Source organism: Larus michahellis, chromosome 4, assembly GCF_964199755.1.
Source record: "Larus michahellis chromosome 4, bLarMic1.1, whole genome shotgun sequence".
NCBI classification, from domain to species: Eukaryota; Metazoa; Chordata; class Aves; order Charadriiformes; family Laridae; genus Larus; species Larus michahellis.
Window position 1 is genome coordinate 62828774 of NC_133899.1, and position 22994 is coordinate 62851767.

The 22994-nt window shown below is 42.2% G+C and overlaps 3 protein-coding genes across 4 annotated transcripts in view; all 3 read right to left on the bottom strand.

The window, feature by feature from the left end:
* Positions 1–326: 326 nt before the first annotated feature.
* On the bottom strand, positions 327–5106 carry SPTSSA (serine palmitoyltransferase small subunit A). The gene is made up of 2 exons (XM_074585131.1): positions 4789–5106; positions 327–1576 (listed from the first exon to the last, which is right to left on the bottom strand). Exons 1-2 carry the CDS (start codon positions 4889–4891, stop codon positions 1473–1475), a joined length of 207 nt encoding a protein of 68 aa, XP_074441232.1. The 5' UTR covers positions 4892–5106; the 3' UTR covers positions 327–1472.
* Positions 5107–6724: 1618 nt separating this feature from the next.
* EAPP (E2F associated phosphoprotein) lies at positions 6725–14742 on the bottom strand. Its single transcript, XM_074585132.1, has 6 exons — positions 14560–14742; positions 13833–14014; positions 12373–12471; positions 11889–12012; positions 10922–11044; positions 6725–9410 (listed from the first exon to the last, which is right to left on the bottom strand). The coding sequence occupies exons 1-6, from the start codon at positions 14631–14633 to the stop codon at positions 9146–9148; spliced, it is 867 nt and encodes a 288-aa protein (XP_074441233.1). The 5' UTR covers positions 14634–14742; the 3' UTR covers positions 6725–9145.
* A 230-nt stretch (positions 14743–14972) lies between these two features.
* The window catches only part of SNX6 (sorting nexin 6), a 29249-nt gene continuing 21227 nt past the window's right edge, over positions 14973–22994 (bottom strand). For both annotated transcript variants that reach the window (XM_074585135.1, XM_074585134.1), the window contains exon 14: positions 14973–16846. In XM_074585135.1, coding sequence (XP_074441236.1) covers positions 16793–16846 — 54 coding nt within the window. In that variant the 3' untranslated portion in view covers positions 14973–16792. The remainder of the gene's footprint in view (positions 16847–22994) is intronic.

The following is a 22994-nucleotide window of genomic DNA, read 5'->3' on the forward strand; positions in this document are numbered from 1 at the left end:
TAATCAAATACACGTGAAGTTCTTAAATACAGGGGAAAAAAAAAAAAACAACGAAACACTCTATGCTCCTAAGTGTGCATTTGAGAAAATTAAATAAACCTAAAAGACAGTATCTTTATAGAACAATTTAGTTATACAGCTTAGGTATAATTCCTGATTTCAGTAGAAGTTGCATAAGTGATATAACTGTACCTATTATTAGTAAGCCATTAAAAAAATCACAATTCTTTTGTCAAGTATCATTTTTCCCCTTTTGGAAAGTTCTGAGAAAAGCAAGCAGCATTCAGAAACACATTAACTTCTCAAAGAAAGCTTTGCATCAAAGCTCTGCTTTTAAACTTTTATTTTTTAAACAACGACAACAAAAAATCCTCCACTTAGGAAAGTTAAGTTGTCACCATCTTACATTTCAGAATACAAAACTGAAAAAAATCCCTATAAAAAAAAAAGACAGGACTTCAGCCAAGTATTGAGCTACTTATTGCTGTAGATGTAACTCAAGTCCATTTAAACCCCTATGTTTTGGTCGTCTGTATCGAGAACATGTTTGGAACACTAGCAGCAATAGAAAACCCCTTTAAAACCTAGACATAGTTACATTGTTGAGTGAAAATCAGCAGAAACGATAACCATCGGAACGTAAGAAAGCATCCTGTAAAAGTACAATTGAATTGGTAGCTAGAAAAACAGGGTTGATTTAAAGTGCTATCCCAAAGCCTTATGTGGGTCTATGTCAGTAAAGAAAAGTTCCTTTTCCACTAGATATAGCCCAGAACCACGGCAGTACTCCAAACATAACGAATGCAGTCTTCACTCTGCCTCAATGCCTCACCTCCCCCGCCCTCCTCCAACAAGTAGAATACAGAAACTTGAAATAATTGCTAATTTGAAACTCAGGCGATACGCACAAATATACTGTTGAACAAAGTTTGGACAACAAACAGTACACCTGAGTTCAGTCATACAAACTAACTTTTGTAAATAGCATTAGACGAATATATCCATGTCTCTAATATGAATCTAGATGTATTTTCTTACAAAACGCATTAATAGAAATATCCAGGCAAATACATACCATACAATAGCAAAAGCTTTAAGCCCCATTTAATAAGATGACTTTCCGATTAAAAATAGAAGGCAATTAAGATTTACTCAAAATTACAATTAAGAAAAGCTTTCACAGTGCAATATTGAAACTGTCACAAAGTTAAGAAAATACTGATATCAAAGTACAATCACAATGTTAAAGTAGACAAAACTACTATACAAGGGCATATCTTGTAAAATTAAAAGGAATGAACACAACATAGGGGACATCTCTCGTCCCTGCTCTACATATCTCGTTTCCTAGTCTTCAGAGTCATAATTGTGTCTTTCCGACATCGGTAGAAGTCTTGTTAAAACTAAGAGGTTCATTCTTCTTTGCGGACCAGATTTCAAAGCCCGATTACTTCTTGAAAATACGTTCTTCATCACTGCACAATTTCAAAGTAGTGCAATATTGCCATGATGTGCTGAGGCATGAACACGTAGCCCGTGTAGAGTGCCATTCCGACAATGGAAACTAGCATGGAATCTGAATTACAGTTGAGGAAAAAAAGCATTTGAAGTAGAAAGTGCATTAGCTATCATGTAACTATAGCACTAAAACTTTCCCGGTAAGTATCTTATAACATTACATTTTTAAATCAGACGGGGTCAACTGTATTCAGCAATTACAGCTATGGGAAGAACCAACTGAACACCAAAAACCAGAACACTGGTAGGAACGATCAGGTGAATTACAGAAGGATGCCTTGCAAGTTATCCACTGCCTTGTCATGGACACACGAGGACAGGCCAAAGTACGGGAAGCACAAGGCAGGGAACAGAAAATGAGAATTGAGCACGTACAAGTTTTTACATGCATCTTCCTAGGTCTTCTGCAAGTCTTGCAGAAGCCAGCGCCATTCAGCCAAGCAGAGAAAAGTCAACTATCACAAAAAACCAAACCAAACCCACAATAATATCGGTAGCTCTACTGAGTAAGAGCTCTTATTGGTGGATGACCTACTCATTTTTAAGCAGAGGTCTAAGCATTAGACGCTGACCTCAACTTCTTGGAATAGAATGACCTAATAAATTTAATTTATGATGCGCAAAACACATCTGGTACGAAAGTTGTGCTGTTAGCGTAATGAAGTCAGGAAACCTCAAATCCATTTCTAGCTGCCAGTGTCCTCTAGGCTCTAAGTCACCACATTATTTCATTAATTTTTCCACCTGCATGTCATGCTCAGACCCTTCCTCATGGGCCGGCAGCTCAATTTATGTGTTTCTTTATCCTAACTACCACCAAACAACAACAGGGTGAGTGAAAAAGCATTAGTAACGTCGTGACATGCACCTTTCTAACTATTTCACTCACAAAGCCTCAGAGCATCAGCACAGCTTTGAGTCAAGTTGTGTACTTACACAGACGCTCATTAGTACTTTACTATAGCAGACCACCCGGCAAAACAAACTTCACATGAAGCTATGTGCTAAAAAACCTTAAGATGACCACTTTATTAGTTGAACTTCTAACAGGGACCTTTTATATAGAGAAGTGAGACGACAGCTTATAATGCATACGTACAACTGGACCTTTGTCAAGCTCTAGGGCTCTTTATCTACAGAAATTATGGCATCAGATTACTGAAAGATTATGCCAAAGTTTTGAATTTCTGAAATTCAAAAGTACTCAAAATTAATAATATGGTTTCACCCAACTACCTGCAGAGATTCAGTAAACTTAGACAGGAACACTATAAAAAGCACTGGAGATTAACAAGCACGATAACACTGGACAGCAGTACTCGGTTTCCACAGGTGAATCCAGAGGAGCTGCACATGCTCTGCATCTTCAAGAAATCAAATCACCACAGCACGTGTGTAACAAATGCTCAACGACCAACTTCCCCGTGGCAGAGCAGAGGTATTAGCTGCGCTTATTAGAGCGTACTAGCTGCTTGGTGTATTTTTAGTCCCAGAAGATCATACAGTAAGAGATACTAAAATGAAGGTCAACTCATAAATCCACGTTTCCGTATCAGCGCTCCCTTCTGATTCTGGAGCACAAGTAGCAGCCAGACCAGCAGCAGAGACACACACCAGCAGCTCCCAAGGCTGCTGCGTCTGCGTGGCATCCGAACACCACCCGGCAGACCTGTCCCACCAACAGCGAAAGCACCCAGTTTGAGGACAAAAAACAGTTTTGGTGACCCGAGATCGCAAACGATATTTGTGCCGCCCATGACATCTGTAAGTTAAGCGGCAATCACTTCACTACAATATAAGCATTTTATGAAAGCAAACATGCGCACACGCTCTCATTTACTTAACTGCTTTGCACAAGTTAAAAAGCTGCATGGTTAATACAAAAGAAAAAAAAAAGTACTTGCGACTAAAGTAACTGCAGGAAAAGCAAAGAAAGCAAAGATGGAAGTTTCCTCAGTTATACAGACATGGCATAACAGAGGAAGGTTATGTTAGCAAGGAACACAACATTTTGAAGATCCCCTACCTAAACAACTGTGCACTTTAAGTCTATAAATACTAGCAAAGAGGAATAGTAAGTTATCTCCACTTCTACTGACTTCACACAGGAAACAAAATACCTCTGATTGCAGAGCTGTAACTTGGGCAACCACTTTTATATAACAAATGTGAGTTGCTTTATAAAACTGAATAGTATCTCAGTAAAAGCAGCTTCTCACAACTATTTACACCCTTCTCTTTGTTAGTGTTTTGGCTAATTTCTCTCTCTGCCTCTCAACATTAATTGGAGATGGCTCAGGGTCATTCATATGAGAAATCATTTTAAGTCAAGATCAAAACAGACACGCTTAAGAGAAAAATACCTGTGATACCATAACAACGCTTGAAAGAATATACTGTCTATACGAAAGGGATGGGTAAAGAAGCAAACCTATACGCAGTCTTTACACAGACGCCTTCACATAAGCATCTATCAAGTTCTTCCACTCCAAAAGAGCAAAGCAAACTTACCAGCTCACGGATTAAATACTCATCTACTAAAAACCCATGTGGCAAAGCACCATGCAAAGGTAAGCCTGCAAGGATTTGCAGCATGCACATTTGCTTTCCACTAGGCAAAAATACAAAAGCATTCACGAAGGACACCTGTGCTTAACAGAAAGCTTGAGATGCCCGTGCAAAAGACAGGTGAAAGAACTACCACCACTCAACAGAAGAAAAATTACAGGAGAAATAACTTCAAGACAGGAATTTATGCCCGAGGAGACACAGGGACTAGACTGACAGACGCCCAGTGACGGGATGCGGCGTTCCAGTGTGAGGGCTATTCCCCAATTTGGGCGGCGTGTCCCTTTGTGAGGGCGAGGAGCTGTAGCCCCTGCCTGCGAGGAGGGGACCAGCCCCAGACCCGCTCCCGGGCGGAGGGTGCCGCTCCTCCGCCCGCCGCGGGCACCCGCCGCGCTCGGTGCCTCAGACCAGCCGCCCCCCGCCGCGGCCCGGCCCGGCCCCGCTCCCCGGCCCGGCTCTCCTCCCGCCGCCCTCACCCCCAGAACGCCCCGCCGCCGCCCCACCACCCTCAGCACGGCCAGGGCCCAGTCGCCTCCCCGGCACCGTCTCGCCTGCCCGGCACCGCACCGCACGGGCGGCACAGCCGGCGGGGCCGACACACCCGCCCGCGGCCTCGGGGCAGCCCCGGAGGAGCCCCCGCAGGGGGACGGCAGCCCCCCGCGCCGCGCAGACAGACGCCAGGCCCGGCCGGCAGAAGGATACTGAAGACAGTGCGCTCCCAGGGCTCCAGCATGTAGAGCGCGGTGACCAGCAGGTACTGGTAGTACAGCCACGACATCCGCTTCCAGGCCGAGCCCAGCGCCATGTCGCGCCCCGCGCTCTCCCCACCCGCCCTGCGCCGGGCCCAGGCCGAGCGGAGACGGGGGCGGTGGCAGCCCGCGGCCCGCCTTCCCGCCGCCGGGACCGGCACCGGCCCCGCCCCGCGCCCGAGCGGCCACCGCCCACCGAGATGGAGGCGCTGAGGCCTGAGGGCCAGGCGCGCACACGGGGCGCTGTGATCGCCACAGCCAGCCGCCCTCCGGCGGGGGCGCACAGCGGGACAGCGGCTCCGTCCCGGAACGTTCTCGTCCAGCGGTGGGCCACGGCCTGCGCCCGAGCACGTTACATTGCACGGCTGGCAGTGAACCGGCAGCAAACGGCCCGTCTGAGTGTCTCGGTTTGAGGACTAATTTCTCTTCTTATGCTTGGTAAAACTGCACTTGCAGAAGGCTCTAGTGAGTGAATTTGTGAAAATATTTACTTTATAGCCAGCTATGGTATGCAGGTTTCGAGGTCTGAGCGTTTTCGAGCTCGCCAGGTACAGGGACGAGGAGGAGCGAGACCTGGGCGCTTGACCCCGGCTGGCCAACAGCATCATTTCGTACCATGAATGTCACATTCAATATAAATTAGAAAGTTTTGCTGCGTAGTCTCCCTTGATGGCTGCGGTCCAGGGAACTCCTTGCCCTGGTGCCGGACCCCTGAGCCTTTCCCTTCCCAAAGCCGCAGCGCTCACAGTGTCCGACATTTGCTGTCCACGGCTCGGAATGGGCTGAGTATGATCCTGTATATTTTACATCGGTATTAGGATCAATACTGGTTCTTTAGTGTTACTAAGGTTAATTATCTAGTCTTATTCTAGTAAATCTGCTTATATTTGAACCCACGTTTCCTTGTTTTTCCCCCAATTCCCCTTCCCGGGTGGGGAGGGGTGAGCGGGTGAGAGAATAATTGTCTAAATGACAATAAATTGTTGTGGGTTACTCAAACAATAATACTGAGTCATAGCTAGGAGACGGTGCTGCAGCCTATTTTCTCTCATCCTGTGTAATCTAAATCGATGTTCTGGGAATTACAGAAGACCTGAAGCCTGGCCCACGGGAAGTGGGGTGAAAATGTGCTGCAGGAGCCTTCGGTGCCTGCAGTGGTCGGAGAGTAAAGCCCACCCAAAACCATGTCCCAGATAAATGACGATCTTAACAGTGGACAACTCTGGGTAGGTTAATGGAAAAATAAAGAGGTGACAGATCAACTGTTTAACTGTTGCTAATTTTGCACTTTCCTAAGGCACTAGGGGACAGAAACCAGAGGGTGTGGGACACTCCTGCCCTGGCTGCTAATGGGCCTCAGATAAGGAGAAATTCCCAGAGGCTGGCCTGGGCCTGCACAATTAGAAAGGCTGTTGGCAGCCTTTACTGACAAGCGAGTTGAGAGCTCTTCCCAGCTGAAAGCTCGCTGGAAGGGGACATACGCAATCATCAGGCACCATGATGAAGCAGAGCATGAGGTGCAACCACTGGGCACGGGGGCCAGGCCACCAGCCAGGACTTCGCACACCAAGGGTGCACACCGTAGATTAGAAGCTGGTATCGACCCACTGGACTCACCCTGCTTGGTAAATCAGTTTGCAGTTGTGTCACTGAGCGGTGTGATTCTGTTCTGGCAGCCTACCTTCACCTGTGCTATTAGTACAATGAAAAATGAGGAAACACAGTCGCAGGAGGATGCACGTACTGAACTATTTACACAGATGCAAAATACAACTACAGTACCAGGAGATGACTGTGAAAAAGAAAACCAGGTGGCAGAGACAACTGCAGACTGGTTTGTGTGGCAGAATCTGAAAAGGGATTTAATTAAACCAGAGGACATTTAGACACACTTTATCTATAAAGATTTATTTCAGTAGAAGAAGAAATGAGAGCATTCACACAATTAGTACTCCCACACAACTGGCTACAGCAGCTGTTGTCCCTATCCAAGCCCACTGTTGCTTGTGGCAATTGCAGCTGGAGGAGTCCTGTGTTGGTGTTGCTTCTTGAAAAAGCGATGGGAATCATGAAAGCCTCCTTTCTATATAAATATGTACACAGTTCAAGGACAGGTGGGGTATTCAGCGCAACTAAAGCATTGCTCCCATTCAAAGCTGCAAGAACGTTATCAATATGGGCCAAACGTGGCCCAGTCCTGCCTGCTCCTGGGCTTCCTAACCAGAAGCTCTGCCGTTCAAGTGATAAGGCAAGCAAGAAGCAGCAGCAAGCAAGTACCTGGGATGAGAGGAAAGGTAATGTCCAGAGACGTGCCAGCTTCAAAATCTCCCACTACATCTGCCCTAACCCACCAGGTGGTGCCCAGGCCCCTTACACCTTTTCAGTATGTTTTTTTTGCTTGTTAGCCCCTTAAGAAAATTGACAATATCCCTCTTTATAGAGTTTCCCCTCCTTCACCAGCTCCATTCTACCCCAGCTCAGGGACTGCCATCACCTATTGTTCCTCCTGCTACCACCAGCATGGACACTTGAGCCCTTGAACTACATTCCCGCATGCTCATGTTTCCAGTAGCTCAGTGCAAAGACCCTCAACCTGGCGCTACACAGAGCCTTCACGCTTCACCTGGAATGTGAAGATGGCTACATCGAGGCCAGTGTGCCCTACAACACAGACTATAACCTCTATTGCACCTGCTCCTCCACACTTCTACGAGGAAGAAACAGTTCTTCGAACATTCAGAATTTTCCATGTACACCTCCTGGCTTATGGCAGACAGGAACAATTTATCCCACCTTAGATGATCCCATAGCTATCAATATGCAAGTCAGACGCTCCACCGATCAGTCCGACTGTAGGTAGCAAAGACAAGATTGAGATATTATCTCAGGCAGATCCCAAGCCTCAAAACAAGCATGGCTCAGTTTTGATCGTAGGTTGCACAGGCAGAGGAAGGCATACCATACCAGCCAACCAAGCGTTCGGCAGCTGCCTCGACAGTTCTCTACTTCATCAAGCAGAGGTTAGGCTCCTGCTGACTTGAAAATATTAAGTCAGTGCTCTCCTCATGTAATCCTGACACAAGAACCAACCTTTTTTTTTTCCTTCTTACTCTCGTGTAACACAGTGTAGAAGGAGCGCGTGTCGGTTAGTAAAATACAGCACCAGGGATTACAAAAGTTAACCAAAGAATGACAAGATTTTATCATATCTAAGGCACAGAAGTATGTTCTTCAGGTTCCTACCTCCTAAGTTTAAGTATTTCTGACAATTCCTCAAAGCACATGTAACAAATTATTCCTAGTACTATTAAAAGAAAAAGCATAAAGATGAGATTTTTTTCAGACCCTTGTTCGAAGTGAAGTGTTAAAAAAAAAATAACTAGGCTATAAAGTGGAGACGTTACTTACTAAAACAAAACAAGATTTCACCTCTTGGGAGCATGCCTGGAGGACGAGAGGGAAGGATCCATTGTTAACACTGCAGTGGCTTCATAGACTAAGCAAGAAGCCTAAATATTAAGTAGCAGAAGCCCTCTATGCCCCAAGAAGAAGCTGTAAACGTACTAAAGAAACACAAAAAGCATACAAACTAGCTCTATGGTCATAGATTCTTTTTAAAATGTGTCTTTGTAAGGAAAAGACAATAGAAAAAAAAAGTCCAGTATTTTCTTCATATACATATTTACATTTAAAACTCCTAACTGTATTGCTAACCATCAGTATGTTCACTTAAATGATCCATGCCAACAAACTCGATATAAGCTAATCTTCCCCTCGGTATAAGTTTCCATTTTTGAGATCTTAATGGGCCAAAAATCCACATACAAAGACAATTCCTTCTTTAGCAAACCTACCTGTGTGCAAATCTAGCGGAATACCAACCTAAAGAAGCCCAACATCCCAACTATGAGTTCTTTACCACGTGCCACAGAAATGACCAATGCAACTATGGAGAACCAGCTACTACACAGTATTTATTCTAAGCAGCAGTTATGATATATATTGAGATAAGGGATAGTATATATACAGGGAATGATCATAATACACAGATGTTACAGTATATTTACAAAATTTTAAATCCCCAATGATGCAACCACCTGACAGTGTGAACAAATATTGCTCTCAAATGCACGCAGTTAACTGTATTCCCTTCATAAACTTCGCAAAAATCCAACCATTATGAAGTTCTCTGATGAAAATGTACAGTTAAAAGACCGCATTTTAAAAAAGGCTAACTCGCCTGCATTTCTGATACTCCACACAGTCTTAAAACAGTGCAGGTTTGGTTTTTTTTTTCCCTGCTTTGCGCATTAGGAATGGCTGGCTAGAACATTGAAGAAGTGAAAAACCTCATCTTTATCCATTACTGCCACTTCAGTTGAGCATTCAGTACATAATACTGGATGATACAGTTCCTCCTCTTCTTCATTTGATTGTATAGAGGCAGTTTCTTGGCTGTGCTTCATTTTCTTACTTCTTTTCTTTACCTTCTTTCTGTATTTCAGAATTTCCTCTTTGTTAACAACGCAGTTCATCACAAACATTGCTCTATATTGTGTTTTGTAAGATTCGTGTCTATGGAGAAGGGAAGAAAATGCAAGTCATACCACTGGTAAAACTCTGCTTCCAAGAAATCCGTTATCGTCACTGGAAATGGGATTACAGATAGGAAGTACCATGCCAAAGGGCTGAAAGCCAAATAAATATGATGTTTTATAAACAGAAAAAAAGTCACAACTACAAAAATAACAAAAAAAAAATTGGAATTGTAGCCATCTGTCTTGTTTTTAAGACATTTTTGAAGCACACTGGCTCTTGCTGAAATAAACACCCTGGAGTACAATGGTTTTGGTACTACAGCATTATGCATTGCTACATATAGCTGATGATAGGTAAAAGATCATGAAGTTGGGAGTGTAACTGACTCAGCTACTGGCACTTACATCATAAAATGTCTTGCAAGCCTGAAATTCCTTATTTATAAATAACAAGCTCTGACACATCACACTTGAGAAAGCATGTCTGTAATAAAATATAAAATTTCTTTTCAGCTGTCATCAGTGTAACAACTGAATAGCTGGAGTGCGTAGTAAAATTCAGGGCTGCAGTTCAATTCAACACAACGTCCCTCGGGCTGCAGTTTTACAGCAGCCTAAACCAACATAACAGGTGGCTGGAGAAGTCCAATCTCGACTTCTGCTGGCTTTACTGCTTGTATAACACTGTGCTAAGCTATTTCAGTTTATTAAACCCACAAAAGACCAGTCTGACAATAAAAATCGACAGTTTTCTTTGCAAACTGAAATACTTGACTACAGAGCAGGGTCAAGGAGTACCAGAGCCAGCAAAGGGAAAAGAGTGAGAAACAGCACCCGGTACTTAGATGGTTTTAGGCTACTGTGGAATTTCATCCTCAAATCACGAAAAATACTCGATAAACGAGAGGTAATTTATTCCTCATTTCAGATCTCCTTCTCCTTTACTCCCTGTTCAAGAGTCATCTCCTTAGCATGGGTTAGCAGTACTAACTCGGTTTGCAGTGCAGTCAGATACTGGAGAGCTGCAAAACACACTATGGATTCTCACCTAAATGCTTTCCAGGCACTTTTAAATGGAACTATACTCAAAACCACAACCGTTAAGACTCAAACGAAGTAAGAATATGCTATCTTGATGTAGCTTAATTCTCCCCTAAACAAGGCACTTTTACACAAAAATAACCTGGAATAATTTTATGCCTCTGAATGTCAAGCCAACACATTTAAGAAAAAATATGAAAAAATCAGCCTGAACTGCCTGTTTAGTCTCCATGAATTATTATTTTTTTAAAATAGTTTACCTTACTATGCTTAAGTTCTACCCTGTTTTTCCCCAGCTCCACGTTGCAGGTTAAACTGATCATCCTCCTTACAAACTAGCATTCACCCCTATATCTGATTCATATATATACACACCTGCCATCTGTTTATTAGTGCCACCTTGCAAGGCAGACTTGATCAAATCAATTGATCAAACTGAATACACTAAAAATACTATTGACTGAAAAAAAGATGTTACAAAATGACCCCTTATTGTTCACTAATTACCTCTGGCAGTCCAGGCATAACGTTGTCATGCAAGCAGGGCAATTCAAAACAGCATCGCTGTTTGGAACAGCTGAAGGCTTTGTCCGCTGCTGTTGCTTTGGAACTCTTCTTTGATTACGGTACCTACCGATTCAAGAAAGGAGAAAGGAGATATAAAAAGTGAAATTACATGCCCTTGCTGTAAAGCATGTCAATTTATCTGTCAAATCTTTTTTATATTAAAATACCAGTTAATTATATTAAAACACCAATTAATATTTGGCTCCTGAACACCCTTTTCAATAACTCATAGAACATAAATAAATGCATATCAGTATCTTTTCATTTACTTTGTACAGAGAATTTTCATTTGGTGAGACAAATACATCTGGCTTGAGAATTTGTGCCTAATAACCCTCTCACGTAGGTATCTCAAATGCAATCTCTGCAGGCAATATACATTAATATTATCCTTTTCAACATATTTACATGGAGAAATTTACTTCTACTGCAACGACCATTTTGCTACTTCACCCTTCAAAAAGCCCTCAGTAAAGCAGCTTTGTGCTGTTCCTGTTTTGTCTGAACATTTTGTGGCTTGCTAAAATCAAAGTTTTCCAAATCCAGAAATACAGTACTTGGCAGGAACAGATATTAATTTAGCAATCAAAGTATCTCACAACCTTTTCATCCCCAGCATGGTTATATAGATGAGATCTACAGACAAAAGGGGCTTACAGAACTAGGAAGTCTTCATTTTAAAAAACTGCAAGTTTTAGAACTGTGTAATTTTGAAGACTCAAATTCTATTACATACACATAAAAAATTTACAGGCTTATAAGTTTCATGTGCTGTGAATTCTAAATAACAAATATTTTCACTTCATGGACTTGACAGCATAGGCTTTTTCTCTATATTCACCATTTTCATTTCAATTTTTCAGTTGATGTTAAGGATCCTACAATTCAAATATTTATGGTCTCTTACCCCCTTCTCTGTGAGTCCACCCACTCTTGGTCTCTATTGTCTTCTTCTGGGTCATACAGCAGTTCATCATTGGAAAGAATCTGACGTTGCTGATGTTTTCTCTTTTTCCGGATGTCCTGTGTAACTGGAAGGATTTGCGCAAGCACATATTACATTCATCAGACACAAGACGATACTCTACTTTAAAAATCAAAATATCAGTTTTTCAGTTTTCCTTTTCCACACTTGCAATAAATCTAAACCAAAACATAAAGGTCTAGCTCACCTCTCTTGCACATGCACCACCCCAGAGCATTAACACACCTTACATACATTGGGATACACCATAAAGTTGCAGGAACTACACTCAGATGATATAGGTTGGTAATTCCCCCCAAAAGGCTGCCTTCGGGAACAGCCCCTTGACCCCGCAAGAGGTTTCTACAGCATCCAAGGGAGTGCTACTGTAAAGATGTCCTCCTCTCTTCTTTCCCCAGCCATTTACCTGTTTTATCTTCATCCTCTGAATCAGAATCAAAGTAAATGTCATCATAGTATTTTGAAGTGGCAGCAGGTCCAGTCTGCCCAGTACCTGAAGAAGTACCTATGTGTGAAATCAGAAAGAGAAGTGGTAAGAATGCCCCACCAAAAGGACAGCAAGTATACAGCCCAGAACAAACCTCCCTTTTCAAGTCACTCTATCCAGAAGTGCTCTGCTTTATCTGGGTGTGTTAAGTAACACCCCTCACAATTTATTCCCACATCCTGATCATCCACATCGCTTGTGTGATTTCATTTACAGATGCTCCCTCAGAGCAAAGCTGCTCACTCCCTCTGAGATGAACCTCAGGTACAGTTCTAATGAATATTTCTCCCAGGGCACACTCCCTTTAGGCAAAGAGGACACCACATCAAATATGCCTGCCTTTGCCCTCTATAACCCACACAATATCTCAGACACTCCACAAACCTTCAGTTATGTGAAAGAAATACAGGTGTGGCACACATTGTTTCACAAACTTTGCTTACAATGAAATTCACTAAACATCCCCCCCTCAAAATTTCAGGGCCACAGAAGTTCAAAAAAGACCTAGATGAATTGCCAAGCAGATCTGTCACAGACAGTCTGCACCAAAAATCCTGTTAGGTGCTGGATGGATGTGGTGGTACAACTGTCGCTACATCTTCTTAATTGCACAAGTAAAACCTGCAGATCAGATCTGCCCACTAACACAGATAAAACTATTAAACCTGCTGAATACAAAGTCAAGTCCCTACATTACAGTGAATACTACATTGATTCTCCAGGAAATTAAGAACACTTCACCAGGTGTTTTGTAATAGATAAAAAAGAACATATGCTCTTCAAATGCCAAAGCAATCCATCTCTTGCACCCACAGTACACAAACACCAGAGCACATACATCCTTAGTGCAGTTTTACTATTTGATGTAAAATGTAACTATAAGCAGGTAAAGGTGAAAGAGATTAATATTTTTCCTGAGCTTTTCCCCCAGCTGATTTGGGATGTCTATCTACCATATGCTACTCCTTTCTTCAAGAAAGGGCTGCAAATGTTGATACCATCTAGAGCCACTAGACAAAGTACAAGAGACTTCTAAATGCATGTGAAAGAACTTAAGACAGAAGTTATAGAGATACTGAAAAAAAAAAGGGGGACTGATCCAACAAAGAAATATCTCATTAAAGCAGGAAATCAACAAGTGCAGAAACATCAAAATTGAAGTCTTAGAAAAGACGAAACTCAGGCATTCACTGAAGTGGCACCTAGTGAACATTTCTGCAGAAGTGATCGGCCATTTTAAGATCTTCTGTAGGCTTCAAATGGCACTTGACTGCCACTACACGCCTCTAGCCACAAGAATAACACATCAACTTCACACCTTAACCGGACATCACTGAACTCATGATTTCACAAGCAAGCAGACGTTAAGCGTGATTTACCCATTTCTGGTGATTTCCATTTGCCTTCCATAGTCCTCATGGTGGTGTTCAGCTCCGCTTCCATCTCCTTTTGGAACTCATCGTCACTGGAAGACTCACTCTCCCCAGTCAGGCACTCCCGTATCAGCTTCCGCTTCTGGTCAGGAGTGCCGTGCAAGAGCACCTCCACCTCATCTTCTGAGCTACAAATATTTAAGTGTCACACACCTAATTATTACAGCCGGCCTAAAACATTGACCGAGTCATTTGGAGAACGAACATCTGAATTGTGGGGGTGCACTGTGCAGTCCTTATTCACGTGTGTGCGGGAAGTGTATTTATTAAAACGTTTTATTAGCTTGTTGGTATTAAAACTCTGGTTGGAATGCAGAGGAGCCTCAGCCGACCGGCTGCGGCCTCGGCAGCCCCGGCAGGCCAGGCTCCCTGCAGGGGCGGGGATGTGTTTACACACGGGCATTTGTAGGGTCAGAAACGTTAAATACTCCGGTTTTATGGCAGAAACTCGCGGCGGCAGCTGCGAGGTGATCCTCCCGCAACCCCCGGGCGGCGCCCCGCGGCCCGGCCGCGCAGGGGCCCTGGGGCCCTGAGGGAGTCCCGCCGCGCAACGCTGAGGGCACCGCCGGCGGCACCGCCGGCCTCGCCTCGCCGCCCCGCCAGGCCCCGCACCGCCTCCCCGCCCGCCGGCCAGGAGACACCAGAGCGGGGAGCGGCGGGGTCTCTCCAGCACCTGCTGAGCGCTCGCTCCTCATCGCTGGGCTCCTCCACCACGTACGGGTCGTCCTCCTCACGCAGGCGGCTCATGGCGGCGGCTCGCCCGCCGCCGCTACCAGACCAGCACCCGGCACTTCCGGGCGCCCCCGCCGGCTTCCGGCGGCCGAGCCCCGCCCGCCCCGCTCCGCCCCCACCGGAGAAAGGCGGCGCGGCCGGGCCCGGCCCGGGGATCGGCCCCGCCGCTACCGGGCGTCAGCCCGTCGACCCCCCCCCCCCGCCTCCCCCTGGCGGTGCCCGTAGCGGCCGCCCGGCCCGGGGGGGGCTCTTCCTTTGTCCCTCTGGAGGTGGAAGTCCTCGGGTCGCGTTTTAAATCTATTTCTTCGCGGTTTTACCCAGGGTTCGAGCTCGAAGAGACACAGCCGATACCGAGAGGCTTGGAAAAAATTTAATGAGCCAGTTAACGCCGAACAACGAGGACTAAAGCTAAAAACTGTTCCCACAGCCTACTTAAAATATGTACAATTTTGTTAACTGTATATACATTGTCATCTTTGTCCCTTATAGTCTTATTTATAGATGAGTTCCTTAGGAATTATAGCTGCTATATCTGGAAGATGAACAGCACAGTATTATGATTTATTATTATTGTTTAGGTAGAGCAGCGGAGCTGCCGGCAGCCACCAGTGACCTGTCTGAGGCTGCGCGAAAAGCAACGGGACGCAGGATGGGAATGGTAGGGCCAGGTGAGACACTTCTCCGCCTCTGAAATGTTCCAAAGTGCAAGGCGGCAGGGTAAGTATACGACACTGTGCGATGCACCCCATTTGAGAGAGAAAAAAAGAAAAAAAAAAAAGGCCAGAAGAAACCCCGTCAGCACGGGGAGGCTGCAGTCACACAGACATGGACCTACATGAACCGGCGTCTCCAAACATCCCCTTCACCCAAAATACTGCTGTTCCGCCAAAGGTCTACAACCCCCCCGCCCCCCGATAAAGCAGCAGTCCCCCCGTGAAGAGCAATTCATCAAGTAAAGCCTAGTTTTATGACATCTTGAAATAACACAACAGAACAGCACCTCTTAGAAAAGTTTCATAGTTCAAGTAAAAGAGACAAAGCAATACAAGTACAACTGGGTAAATCGCTCTAAGTTTTAAGTCCAGTTAGCAGAATGAGATCCTTTTCAGGCATTCTTTGATTGGGGATAGCTCTACTTTCCATTTTCTGAAGTGATGCTTCTTATCTGTATCAAAGTGGGGCAGTATTATCTTTCACTGGTATTTTATGCACTTTATGATCTCCCTTCTGCTACTTTATATCCCCTTTCTACAAAGAAACCCCAGAAGTTCTCTGAAAAGGACTCCTGCCAAAGGAATTGCAGAGTCAGCCATCAAGCTCAAAACAATTTAAGTACACTGGATAGGAAAGTCACAGACAAACGGACAGGCAAACAGATAAACCTGAGAATGCAAGTGAAAAATTACTGGGTGAGTAGTGTCAGACCAATCCAATACTTCCTCAGTGGTTTTACAGGATGAATAGAGAAAAAGCTAATTAAATTAATCTGATTTACTAGAAAATATTAGGCTTACAGATGATACAATGTCTGCGCAATTTTAGAAAAATCATCGATTTCATGGTTTATTTTACAATAATTGGATTAGTCTACAAGTTAAGGCAAACATACTAATGCATTTGCTTTTCTTTTTAAATCATAGTTATAAAGGTTACACAAAGTTCTCCAAAATTTCTAAGAAATGTTCACAATTGAAAAAAAAGATTAAGTTTCTTGATATCAGTACATGGAAAAAAAAAAACCCTAAGTGTATACAATGCCATTATAGTAACAATATTCAAATATCTAATGGTAATATTTAGGCCATTTGAACAATGTGCTTCAAATGGTGAACTTCGGAAATTACTTACAAAGGTAGATAAGATTGGCAGCCGTATCATAGTATTCGTAACATGAACATAATTATATTGGCTATTTTCACAAAAACAGAGCATTTGGTTTCTGAACAATGAAAGCATATAATGATTAAATAAACATGAATATGTATGTATAACAAGTATGCTGTTGCTTCATATAGTCTGGAGCTACTTTCAGGTGTTTGTTTTAATTCTTTTGAAAGAAGGAGCTTGCTTATGTGCACTTTGTTTTCTCCAGAGAACTGTAAATGCCTATTTAAAGTCATGAAAAGAAAATCCAGAGGAGGGCAGCCCTTGTTAGTGGGAGGACGGAGCATAGCTTATGTATCACCATTTAACACTGCCAGGCAGCTCTGCAGCAGCTGTAAGTTACCCTGTAAGAAAAAATAAAGAAAAATATGACCACATTTCCCTACTTTCCTTTATGCTTGTGACAAAAAGTTGTTTTTTAAATAGTAATGACACCACTAAAGGAGAACAGACAGGTATTAAGCTTATGTAGAAATATTTGGGTAAGTAACTTCTATCTTAAAGAGTTCTTTTGAACGTAGGAGCATTGTGTCATGGAACTAAATGGAGCCAACCTGAGATTCAAAAATAAGCACTGAGTACCCTTTTCCATGTTTCTTCACCAGTTTCTCACGGAGATCTATTCTGGCCACAGAAACTATTCACTGCAGAGTACGCTCTCAGCAATGAAGTTCAAAGTTACAAAGTTTTCATATTTTATATAGTATTGCCATTACTGTGTGACTGGAATATTATTCCCAAAGCAGAAGTATTCAAGTAGTATACTGAATTCATCGAGAAGCATGAGCCAGTTCACAGCACTCAGTACCTCCTCCCCATAGCAGCCATGTAAGCTCGTAGCACTGTTCAAGGACGTGCTTGTTTGAAAGACGACAGAATGATTTACATGCTTATCCAGGTGATTGAGCCATTAAAGTTGAGTTTAGCCATTAGAGCCAGAGCTATCAGAACACTAAGCAAGCTTTATCTCTAAACCTAAATTCTGCCCTTCTTTTCAAACATCTGTAGGTCAGTTTTTAATCCTATTTAAAGCATTCTCACTCTACCATAAAACACATACAGGTAGACTTTCAGATTTCTGAATGAATTTACAGAACTGACACTTAAAAATTTACTCTTGTGAATTAAGCAAATGTGATCAACAAGTAAGCCAGGATTTACTTTCCAGAAAAAAAAAAAAAAACAAAAACAAAAAACCAAAAAACACACCCCGGTATTCACATTGTTGTGTGCATTCATTTACGGTTAAATCACTTCAAACTACTGGTTATTCACTATTAAATAGCTGTACTAGATTTGTTCCCAAACCTGAAGTCTCTGTGTAAGAAACAACATTAGGCTGTTGACAGTGTTAAGGGTAATTCCTATCAGGTTCACATGAAATGCAAAACAGTTTGACACCCAGTTATAAACAAGGGAGAAACTGCTTCCTTCTAAAAACTTTTTGGATCCAGAAAGAAACCTGTAAAGAAAACTTCAAACACACAAAACCATGTAATTAAACAGTATCAGTAGCTGTGATTTGCATGTCCTTGATAAAAAATCCACACAAGTACTAAAGAATCTGTAATTCTTACTTTTTCAGTTGAAAGCATTCCAAGTGATGTGTGATAGACAGGCAGAAGGACACTTGTCCCTCAGCCCCAAAAATAGTGAGAAATCGTAATTCTATTCCCCATTAAGGTTCTTATAATCCCAATTAAGCAATTAACTGAATTCAAGTCCTCAAAGTAGAAGATTCACAGTTGTGTCTACTGAATCCTTTTCAGTCTTCTCCAGAAGACAGTGATTTCAGTTATGGCTTCAACAACTTCTTGTCCTTTTATGCCTATACAGGCAGAGGACAGTCTCAAGCTACTTCAAAGGCTTGTAATTCCATGACACAAACAAATTCAATATACACGAGATGCAGGGGGAGTTGGTGGCCCATCTTTGACGTGTACAGGATTCATAAATCTGCCTCTATTACTGAACAGCTCATTATTGGCTGTTATGAAGTAAGAAATGAAAAGGAATACTTTAGTCTTCAAACGGAATCCTTCGGTCTGAAGTATAATTGTGGACTGTGCACATGCTACCTATAGCAAAAGTGTGACAGTAATCTTCTGGCCATCAGCACTGGGAGCATATTTGCAATTCACAGGCCACTATGTAGCACTCTAAAGAAAAGAGGGTACCAAGACGTCTTTTATATATCATTTCCAGACTCAGCCAGCCAGTCTACTGAAATTTTCCGAATAGGAAAATCTTTTATTTTCATTAGATCAAATTTACAAAGCTCACAAGAACAACCTGATTTAAATGATAATAAATCAAGGACAATAGAGGCTGTGAGCCATTATTCTTTCCGGCTGCAACATTTGACGTACTTGACTTACTCGAGAAAGCACAGCTCAAGAAAGTTGTATAAATTCAGATTCAGAAAAGTGTTTCTTGCCAACTCAGACTCCTAAGCTCTAGATATTACAGTTTTTGGCAGAACCATGGTGACAGAAACATCCTTTTCAGGAAAGAAGGAACAACTGACAAAGCATTTAACCAAATTCCTTAGCATTGGATTTTGCTTACTCCCTTCTTCTGTCAGTTCCAAACAGACATCTGTTGCTACTAATGCAACAAATTCTTTTTCCACAAAAGCCCATAGAGGCAAGAACAGATATATTAGTATGTGTGGAAAGAGCTGTTTAGATTTTTTTATTTTTATTTTTTATTTGAAGGAAGTGGCTATCTTAGCTACAATTCATTTGTCAAGAGACTCTAAAAGTATAGCCAAGGCTATAAATGCTTTAGGTACGTGATTATAACCTTAGCAGCTTCACCAGCTATCAAACCTCCCTTCTTGAACATGAAATCCAACACAGGAACACCTCAAAATCCAACTGTTTAAAATACTGATTAGGTTTAAATGCAGCTTTTGCACTAAATGCCCAAACACTTAATCAGGTCTTACATTAATTTCAGCTGCATGAAGTCATGAAGAAACACAGAGCTAGCAAAACAGAAGGTAAACACTACCTAGAGGGATAGTCAGACAGAATGGCCATAGGAAAACAAACATCAATCTGTTTAGCATAGGTCAGAGACCAAGCAGAACCTACATCTGCACTCTGGCAGCTGTTTTAAGTAAATCAAGACTACATGCTGCCGATAAAGCAGCAGCTCTCTCTTATCCTCAGACCCTCCCTGCCAAAACCATGTGTTTTGACATAAGGGATGCTGTGAAAACAAGACTAAAATTAAAGCTTAGAAAAACTCACAGCAACTTTTAGCTTCATCTTACTATGCAGCTGCACACATAATAGTGCCAACATAAGGGAAAGGAACAGAGTCATCATCATCCTTCCTGGCAGTGGTTTGCAGTTGCATCAACTTAAAGCAGTCTGAACTCACAGTCTGATTTTTAGCTTTTTCAAAAGTCCTGAGCTGCAGCCAGGAAAGGATAAGAGGATATTTAGCAAATTAAAACAAGTATTTTATAAGGAAGTAGTATAAACATAACTGGGCAGAGAAGGTGCATTAGTATTTGTATATACAAAACACACTGTCCTTGATTTACTAAATATTGTATATACAGTGCCCTTGATTTACTAAAAGCTTGATTCCCCTATCACCCTCCAGTCTTCCAGGGCCACACAGCCAGATACAGCTCAGGAAAAGCAAGCTGTCTCTCAGAACCTTCTCTCGATACTTTGGTCATTGTGACTTCTTCAGTGCAGTGATGTCTGTGGTTTGGGATTTGTGTTTTTCTTTCCACACAGAACAAACAACTTTTAACGGCAAGTTACACAGCAGCCTTCATTGTGGCTGACTTCTTCCCAAAGACAGCATCTCAGGTGAGTTCCAGCACCCATTGCTGTATCAGATTTCACTCCATGCTTTCTGTGACAGGCAACTCCAAGTCCAGAAACCACATGGCTAGAACCATTCAGAGACAGATGCATCTGCACAACCTCTAGTCTGGAGGTACTCCTTGCCACAAAAAAAACACAATAGAAGACTTTTAGCAAAAGCCTGCAGCAGTGTTATCTGTTGCCCCCAGCCCCCTCACCCCAGTTTACGTTTTTGATGGAAAAAGCACTTAGGCCTAAGTAACAGGTCACATTGCAAAGTTTGGGAGTGCTGTGCTCCACATGCCATTGACAAGCCAAGCGATTCCCAGTTTGGGGCTGCTAAAACTTTACCTGCTTCCAGTAGCTGCAAAAGCATAAAGTCAGGGATTGCTGCAGCTTCAGGGAAAGTATTTTGTCCAGAAACTTGAAGCAGGGGGCTTTTGATCTGACTTCATTAATGTATTGCCTACATGAAAAAGGAGCTTTCTTTTAGGTGTCTACAACCATCCCAGCTTAGCCCAGCCAAAACTAGGGCTAGTGAGCCTCCCAGAAATGGGAGCGTCATTTGCATTGCAACAAGTATAAAAATATCCTCTCTGGAATAAGAAGAAACCTTCATATTCCCCTAACCTTGCCCTTCAGACATCAGGGCACAATGCTATCTCAAAAAACCCCCAAGTATTTTCATATCTTCCTTCTTCCTTTTATGGAACTACCTCAACAGTCTCCACCAAACCATTTCATCCTTCAGTACTCTGTACAAACCTATCCATAAGACTATCCTCAAATACATTGGTTTATAGCATTAATCAGAAAATTTCCCATTATATAAAATTGAAAAACATGATCTATTGCACTTGTAAACTCCGTAATAATCCAACTCAGAATCTGTAGAAGTAAAAGCACAGCAACCAAACTGATCCATCTGTAGTAGCTTGTTTTGAATAGATATGAAACACAGGCCTTGAAAAAAACAGAACTTTCAAATGTAGTGAGAAAGAAAATATCCTTTCATTCAATAAATCACAGCATTTGTTAACATTTCAAGAACTGTCACCCTTAGTCAAAATGACCTTTTAAATTGTAAAGATTTAAATATTCAAAACTGTCTAGTGAATCTTACAGTGCTCCACGATTAAAGTAGGTGAAAGGGTCAGCAAAAAAAAGCTGACCTTCAAAAACAAGACTACAGTTCAAAGCTTCTATTACAGCCTTATTAGTAAATTGTTAGTAAATTTACTAAGACAAGGTAAGTCACAGACTGAGACAGACTATCTGAAAAATTAAGTCTTAAACATAAGCTGTAGTGACAATTGAAGAACTGCTGAAAAAATTCAAGCTCCTCCAGGAAAACTGAGGACATGAAGAAGCACATATCAAGTAAGTTGAAAGCTACGGAAAGTAAGCATTTTGCCCCTGCCTTCTTCAGTTGTTAGCTGTCAAAATTCACGAAAATATTACTACAAGGTTTTGACTTGCGCAGAGTTAATACAAGTGATTCTTTGGGGATACTTTAGAAGATAGAGACATTTTTTAAGTATTCCACTCCAAGGCATGCGGGGACTTCAGCAAGAGTCGGTTCCAAGATGTGACGAGGAGTCAACGACTGAAGCAGGACAGTAGCTCTGTGGATTCATTGCCTTATTAAAGCATGATACGGCAAATCAATAAACACTGTTGCAAGTATGACTGTTAGGGCTATTAATTTCACTAAAACCCATAACCAGTATATTCATGACCAAACGTGTAGATTTCTGGGAGACTCAGGGCTGGATATAGACAGCTGTTACACACAGACAAGTAGGAAGGCTGAACGGTGCCAAGTGTTATGAGAAGTTTTAAGACTTCAGGGAAAATATAGTTGAATTTCTGATATAGCGCATTAAAGTAAGCACTGTTCATTTGAAAAGGAGTCGAGTATCCCAGACCTTACTGATTACTTTACCAACTAGATATCCCATCAAGCTGAACTTACACCTACAAAGATTAAAAAAAAGAAAAAGTCACCAGAACAACCGTTTTTACAGTGCATTAGTTCTATAACCAATGGGTTTGGCAGAATGAAGAATGACACCATCAACACTACTGAAAAGAGTATAAAGCAGCAACAAGTTACCTCAGCAATATTATACACCTCTTAACTAGTCCTTTCAACACATATATTCCAAGTTAATTCAAAGCTTGGCAGTCAACACACTTTCAGATTTGTGATGAGAATGCAAAATGCTAAAGAGTTGACTTTTTAAAGAAAGCTGCCTTCTGCTATGGGACTGTTAAAGAGACGGTTGTACTTGTCTATGAAATCAAAGTAGCTAACCTGATTTAACCACAAATATTAATTTCGTATGGATTAAAAGAATTAAATACATTGTGAAATTTAAGTATAGTACAGGCCCCCTAAAAGCTTTTTTCCTGAAAAAAAAATTATTTTACTGAAGAGGCTATCTGCAACGTTCCTCTGTTGTTAGCACATTATAGTTTAAAGGTTCAAAAAGCACACTCACTGATCTGACTTCAGACAGGCCTGTGTGATCTCATGCTTAATAGTTAGCCTATCCTAGACATCAAGTCCACAACATGTGGATAACAGGAGAAACCACTTCCTATCTCACAGTTAAATGGTGAGATGAGGTTTTATAAATAGGGAGGTATTCAAACTGTG

Coding starts and splice junctions, on each gene's coding strand:
- SPTSSA (XM_074585131.1), bottom strand. CDS start 4,891: ATGGCGCTGGGCTCGGCCTGGAAGCGGATGTCGTGGCTGTACTACCAG. Junction 1,577..4,788: donor CTGGGAGCGCACTGTCTTCA/GTATCCTTCTGC, acceptor ACTGTAATTCAG/ATTCCATGCTAGTTTCCATT.
- EAPP (XM_074585132.1), bottom strand. CDS start 14,633: ATGAGCCGCCTGCGTGAGGAGGACGACCCGTACGTGGTGGAGGAGCCC. Junction 14,015..14,559: donor GAGGAGCGAGCGCTCAGCAG/GTGCTGGAGAGA, acceptor AAATATTTGTAG/CTCAGAAGATGAGGTGGAGG. Junction 11,045..11,888: donor GTGGACTCACAGAGAAGGGG/GTAAGAGACCAT, acceptor TTGAATCGGTAG/GTACCGTAATCAAAGAAGAG.